Source organism: Gavialis gangeticus, unplaced genomic scaffold (genome assembly GCF_001723915.1).
Source record: "Gavialis gangeticus isolate Ggan-Ray unplaced genomic scaffold, GavGan_comp1, whole genome shotgun sequence".
Taxonomy (NCBI): Eukaryota; Metazoa; Chordata; order Crocodylia; family Gavialidae; genus Gavialis; species Gavialis gangeticus.
In genome coordinates, this window is record NW_017729024.1 from 47199800 (window position 1) to 47207241 (window position 7442).

At 41.6% G+C, this 7442-nt stretch overlaps 1 protein-coding gene across 2 annotated transcripts in view; it reads right to left on the reverse strand.

Annotated features, from left to right (window-relative positions):
• Positions 1-6012: 6012 nt before the first annotated feature.
• INIP (INTS3 and NABP interacting protein) overlaps positions 6013-7442 on the reverse strand; it is a 38070-nt gene continuing 36640 nt past the window's right edge. For both annotated transcript variants that reach the window (XM_019517060.1, XM_019517061.1), the window contains exon 5: positions 6013-6452. In XM_019517060.1, the coding sequence (XP_019372605.1) occupies positions 6357-6452 (96 nt within the window). In that variant the 3' untranslated portion in view covers positions 6013-6356. The remainder of the gene's footprint in view (positions 6453-7442) is intronic.

Consider the following 7442-nt stretch of genomic DNA (forward strand, 5'->3'; position numbering starts at 1 on the left):
TTAACAAATGCTTTTCTGCAGTTTTCAGTGGTGCAGATTTTTCAGTTGTAGATGATGAATTTGGTGTAGCCAAGAAAATTATTTTTGGTATCTGCTCTTTGTTCTGCCTCTAATACTTCCTTCCTAAGGAAATAAAATCAGCTCAGGAAGTAACACACAGCAAGTATCAAATCATTAATGATGGCCAATGTCTACAGTAATGAGCAAGATTATTTTGCTTTAAAAAAACCCCAAACCTACAACATTTATTAAAAACAATCTGAAGGTTGCACAGTTAAACACTCAAAGATCAGGCTATCTCCAAGTGAAGCCAGTGCTTTTGTAAGATCCCATGAAATGCAGCTCAGACCTGGACCACAGAAGTCTTTCTGAGCTACTTGGAGCCAAAGGACAGGGTTCCTTTTGTAGATGCTCACTGCTCAGGGATATAAGTACTGGCAGTAGTATCAGCTTCAAGCCAACATTATGCTCTGGATCACATGTGAATAACCACAGCATACTACTCCCACATGGAGTGTGTTGTTCCATGCTACCTCTTCCCCCCCAGTTTTTGCATTGCCATGGAGGGCTGGCAAGACTGAAAGCAAGAACAGTGCAGGCAAATCTGTCAGTTGAAGTATAAGGCCAAGAAATGAAGTGTGTGATATACTGCAATTAACAATGAAGTGTCTTGAATTTGGATTGTGTATTATAATATTAATTATCTTAAGAGGGGAATGGCCCTGTATGGCTCCAAAAAAGTAAAACGCTAGAACTGAGACTGAACCAAAAGGGATTTAAACATACTTGAGCATCAGAAGGATTCAACCAGAAACGATTCAACCTGAATGGTCCCTTCCTAAATGGTCTATTCTATCCATGAGCAAAGAGGGGTGCTTAGTGCTGTTAGTCTGAAGTCAAGCAGAAGGCAGGGTAGATTCTACACCTTGCGGATTAACTAAATCAGAGGTGTATATAGCATAAGCATTCATGAGCTCCAACTTACTTCATCAGATGATATGAAAGAACATGCGTAGAGCAGCATATAAAATGGAGGGTGTGATTTGAATACAAAAAGTAGGAAGGGAAGGAAGGAAGCAGGGAGGGGCAGCAATGCTAGAAGAGGCAAACAAGCAAGAAACCCATAGGGACAAATGGGTCACAAAAGGCAATCCAGGGAATGAGATAAGAATCCGTAGTCCCTGTTTAAATCAGACTTAACACAATCCAGTCTGTGGATGATTTTTTGTTCAGCAATGGAGCATCTAGGGAAGTTGAATTTTTCTTCATGTTGTTCTGGAGTTGGTGTCGGATTGGTGTTCATCCATTCTTACATACAATGTAGGTAGCAGAGGGGTACTGTAAGCAGGTGGAGGCACATATGAAGTTGGAAGAGGTGCGGGTAAATGAACCTCAGATGTTATCAGTGTTGTTTCATCCAGTGATGACATGGTCTGTATTAATGAGGGGACACAGCTGGAACCTGGGTCCATTGCAAGGCCTGAGGCCTTAGCGCGAATGGAAGTTAGGTAGCCTTTTGCTTGAGAGACACCATTTGGAGAGGGGTGGAGGGCTGTCCACAAGCCAGGACAGATTTGTCCCCTGTGGCTACCTTGAGATAGTCTTTCCAAGTGGGGTTAGAGGTCATTAAAGATGTGTCTAAGGTGCTCAGGCTTGGGGCTGCAGGTGACAGCCAGAGGGATTCTGTTGTCCTTGTTCTGGAGTTGGCACTGTAGTAGGTTAGAGTAAGGTCTGCATCTGGCTTTGTTGATTTGAGCAGCCACCATTTGGGATTGTGTTGTAATTGTAGAAATCCCTGCTCAGATTCTTTAGTTATAGACTTCCTGGTCAGTGGGAGCAGAGCAGATACAGATGCAGTATTGCCAACTCTCATGATTTTTGGTGTTGTTCTTAAAGTCTACGCTTCAGGAATGTGAAAAACTTAGCTCTTTCTTATATATGTATATAAATATATATAAAAGAAAAAACTAAGTTTTTCACACTCCCAAAGCATAGACTTTAAGAACAACACAAAAAATCATGAGTTGGCAATACTGCAGATGTAATGTAGAACTTGGATATAGGCAATGGATCTCATGGTGTGCTCAGGACAGAAGCTGGTGGCATGAAGGTAGCTGTGGTGGTTGGTTGGTTTCCAATACAACGTAGTGGCAATTGCAGTAGTGCACAGGCAGGACTGCCTGCCTCCTTCTCTGCTACCTTAACAAGGCTATTGAAACAAGCTGTATTCATGCTAGTGGCACATTACAGCCAGTGAAATGCTAACTAAAATAAATCCAGATATCTCCGTGGAAAAGAGATAATAGCTCTTTGTCCCCACAGTACCTTTCCTTATGAGAAAGGATTACCTGATGGGATGCTATTAGTGTTGGACTTGATAAACCTTGATCTCTGAAGAGAAGCAAGAAGGTGGCGGTAGGAAGTTATTTTCTGCATATTAACCAGGCTACGTTGGACAATTTTCTGAACCAGGAAGAAGAGCCTATTTTTTGTATAACTTCCCTGCTCAAATTCTGAGCATGCAATAGAGGCAAGAGGGCCAAATCTTTTAACTAGCATAATTCAACAAATAGCAACAAGTTTGCACCAGCTGGGAATCAGGTCCTGATGGAGGAAAACCTCTTCTTTTGGCCACACTGCTAAACTATCTATATCCCAAGTCTGATGAAGGACTGCAGAAGATATCTGACAGAGCTGGCTCAGAAGGTGCAACAACCCTTTTGTAATTTTTAATTAGCAACTTTTGAGACAAGAGTTTTTCTCCAATTTTCTTAATTGACTAGAGCTTGTTTAGAGAAAGAGATGTATTTGTGCTGCGAGAGTCCTGGCAAAAGACACAGGAACTAAAACAATCAAAGTGAATTCAAGGGTAATATGCTGCACTCTAACCCAGCTGGGCCCAAGTATTGCAGTGCTAGTTTTAATAAAGTAGGCAGAGGTATCTGAAAGATCAAGATTCAATTCTTTGGAGGGCCAGAGAGTCAGGCTTCTACTTCTTCTCCATTTGTATAAACCAAAAGGGATATACCAAATATAGAGAGGCATGCCATAATGAGTAGTAACAGAAATGTTAAACGAAACTCAAGTGTTGGGTTTGGCAAAAGAGATCAAAGTATGTTCTGGCTGAAGTGTGATACCATTGTTAATCATCTGAATCTGAACATACAATTTCAGCAGGAGATCCTCATTTACTTAGATTACTGTGTAAGTGATAGATGAATGGTTTTTAGGGCTGATTAATAATGGAAAAGAAAAGGTAAGTGTGGTAAGACAAATTGAGGCATGTGACACTAATTGCTAGACTCTGTGGTTTCACAGACAGCAGCTTCCACATACAGTATTTGTATCTTTGACAGTTAATTATACCTAGATATATCACCAAGTCCCTTACAATTACACAGAATAGTTATAAGCATTATAGCGTCAAATATTCCAGCTGCGCCAATTTTTTTTTATAATTTCCCCCTTTTATCCTTTAGCTTCTACTGTAGCTCTTTCAATACTTGCAAATTGCATTGTTATGTCTCTACACCAGTGGTTTTCAAACTTCCTAAAGTCACAGAACCCTTTCATATCACTTCTGCCACAGAACCCTAAAGACTGATGCAGAGCCAGGACCCTAGCCTGGCAACAGCAGCACACTGCCTCCTGGCCTGCTTGGCTATTACCTCTAGTCCCTTTGCAGAACCCTGAAGACCTATTGTGGACCCCCACGGTTCCATGGAACAGTTTGAAAACCATTGCTGTACATGATAGCCTATGGCAAGCTCAAGCCATTTCTATTAGAGTGCTACTTCTGCCAAAGGTGGGCTGATTGACATTAAGCTCCCCAATGTAGAGATGGTTTTTTGTATCCATGTTGCTTATCTATAATCTGTGCCATTGCAGTGACGTTTTGCTTTCCATTTCTTTTGTGTTGATGGGCGTGGGCTGATCGAACCTGTGTGCAGTTCCCCCTCCCACAAAACATAATTCCCAGAGGTTTTACCTAACCATTTGAAAAGCCTGTTTTCTATTCCTTTAGTCTGGGCACTGCTTATTGGTGGCTGCTGTTTTTAAGAACTGCTACGTTTTGAAAAATCCATGGTCAAACATTGTTCTCCTGAAAACTGAAACACACACACGTCAAATCTTTCAAGAGTCACAAACAACTGGGCTTGCATTTGTAGACTAATACTAATCTAAACTAAACCAGATTCAAGGGTTACTTAAGCATGGCTCTTCCTTTGTAGAATCGGATTCTCACTTCTTAGCTCCTTGGGTTTGATTCCTTTTCAGCTAAGGTACGCAAGTAAAGTGGTGGCATCTCCCAAACACCAGAGGGAGACATCACTTGCAGTAAACTGCCCAAGTGTGTGACATTCCTAGCACCCACACATGAGCAAAGAAATTACTAACAGTGTTGATATTTAAGTCATCCCCAAGCTTAATTCAGCTGCCCATGTTGAGATGAATGGGGAACTGCTTTGCTTACTTCTTAGAGGCAATCTGGAGATGTCTTTCTGTATTGGTTACACTATTCACACTTTGCAGGTTTTCTTTGGAACTGTAATAGTGAAAGATTTACTTACTTAAAAAACAAAGTCAAGATTCTGGTGATGAGAGGGGTAGTTGGAGAGCATAAGATCAGTGGAGGCACCAGCTGAATCCAAGTCCTGGCCCTCAGTACATTTTGGGTCTTCTGCACCAACAGCCTAGACCAGGGATAGGCTACTAGGCCTGTGCGAGTAGGCAGCTATTCAATCTGGCTTCAGATCCAGTCGCTTCAGAAGCTTCGGAGCCGCCTCAGAGATCCAGCCATAGGGTATAATGGGGAATCAATGAAATATCTATAACTTTTTTGTTTTTTTTCTTATTTGGATGAAAATTGCAGAGGGAGGAATCTCTGCTGAGAGCATGAAGCCTGCCAAGTTTCAAGAAGATGGGTGCTGGGTCCTGGGCGGCACAGGACCCAGCCACAAGCACTTATCTCCAGATCAGCTCAGAGAGTGCCTGCAGCCAAAGCCCCTGCCTCCAACATGACTGAAACCCATGTCTGTGGACCAAATCCAGTGGTTCTGCAGACTGGATTGGGCCTATGGGCTGTAGGCCGCCAACCCCTGGCCTGACTCTAGTACCTAGAAGCATCCTAGTTCTTTCTATCCTGCATGGAAAAACTGACCAACAGAACTAAATCAGTATAACCTGCAGTTAGTTACCCCGCCGTAAAATAGTTCTGTCCACACCAGTACCATCTTATGCTGGCATTAGTTTACTGCAGCCTAACAGCACTGCATATGTAGAGAGTGACACTTTATTCTGAAGCTAATTAGTCTACTCTGCAGCTAAGCGTATGTGTAGATGTGGCCTGTATGAACATACTATTCTGGAATAAAGTGACTTTTTTTGGTATATGTATTCCTATCCAAAACAACTTGTCAGACCAATAAACTTTATAGGCTGGAGAAACAGCCAAGAGCTTAATTTGAATGCCATACCTGAAACTAGCCTAGATAAGGATTTAGAGAGAGAAAATACAAACCACTTTAACATGAGTAGCACAAACAACAGATTCAAGCGTGTTTCAATAAAGAACCATAAATGCAGACTCCTGTGAATTGGACTAATTTTATGGATACAATTTCCTAAGTCACTTAGGCACTTTGGAAAAAAATACTCTATGTAACAGATAAGGATTAAAACAAAGATAATTGGACAGAGACAAATTGTGATAATTTTAATTAGTTTTTGTTGATAGCTTAAAAAAAAAAAAAAGAGAGGGTTGCTTGAGAACAGTAGGATAGTTTTACTAACAGCACACACACAAAAGCCCCCAGGGTTTGCTGCTAATGTTTCTACACAGAAAAAAAGAAAGCAACTGATGTATCCACTAAGTCCATGTCTGTGTTATTACAGGCAAAGGTGACTTTGTCTGCTTTCATTTCAGGCCAATTACAGTACTTAGGTACTATAATGATAAACACTGTAGAAAAGCTGATAGCCTAAGTATCTCTTATATGCTGGTTTAAACACTTTTTCAACTAAAGGAAGAAATACGAGAAATAAATACACATGTCAAACATCCAGTCTTATGTCCGACTCCGACAGAAGAAATGAAGTAGAGAAGGAATACAATCAATTTATTAGTACTCTATAACACATCTTTTCCATGGTTGAATCTGACCTCCCTGAAGGCGTGTATGTGAATCCGGAATGAAACAGGCTTTCTTATTTTTTAAATAAAAATGTAAGGTATAAAACTCCATTTTTTTTAAAAAAAGTCCTCAGTTGCTTTGATAAACTATATCAACAGTCTTGGAGATGGCAGTTTCCACAACTGACACAAATTAGTCTCCTTTGCTCTGAAATAACATCCCTCACTCCAACTCAAGTCGAGGTAAGACAGGAAGAATAAGATTTCCAAAAGCAGAGTCTTGAGTTATGAAGTATCCCGAAGAATGTGCATGTGCATGCTGAAAGGCAAAAATACTCATTAAATCAACTTCCACGGCACCAATATAAATTATAACCTAACTACTACAGACCTATTCAAGTCCCTAACTTGCATCCAAGAGCTTTGGCTCAATCACACTTCAGACTCACATCTCATTTCTCCAAGCTATGTTCTTTGGATTAGGGCAAGTACCTCAACCTCCTTTTGTTCATTTTTTTGAAGCTCTCTAGTACACTAGGGTTGTTACTAGAAACAAAAGTAATCTTCATTGTATGTACCACTGCTCTAGACCCATGGAAAACAAGTGAGAAGAGGGAACAGCCATTGTATTTTAGTTTAGCTTCAAAATACAAGAGGCATCACCTAGGGACAAATCCTTCAAGGGAATTTAGAAGTGTCCAACAAATCAGTCTGGCTTATTTACAGACCTCTGAAGAGCAGTTTTCTCAGCTCCTCTAGGAAAGGATGACTGAGAGAAGCTCTGTCACAAACTGCTGTGTATTATTAAAAGGATCATGCCCCTCCTTCCAACCCTGTGTTGGTGAAGCTGAAAAGGAAAAAACTCACTATTTTGTTGTTGTAATAGGGAGCCAGAGGCTCGCTGTTACTTTAAGGGAACACCTTAAAGCAGCAGGGAGAACTCCAGGTGGGATAGTCTGCCTGTAAAGAGCATCAGAAGAACAGGCTGCCGGGGTACTTTGGGCTGCAAGAGCTTACGGCTGAGCTCGCTGCTCTGCAGTAGTACAACAAGGCAGAGCACTCACTGTAGACCTAGTTGCCCTGCAGTAGTACCAGGGAGCAGGTCCACAGCTCCTAGCTCAGCAGCTGTAAGTTGCTCTACAGGTCAGCCAGCAAGCCTAAAAAACAACTTTGGGCAGCTGTGGGAGGAGGCAGGGGAGAGGCACATGACCTGGAGGGACTAGGCTTAGGCAACATAAACTCATAGGCTTGAGCCCAGAAGGCAGTCTGTCTGCAGGCTGGCAGGGAAGAGCTCCTCCATGAGGACTGT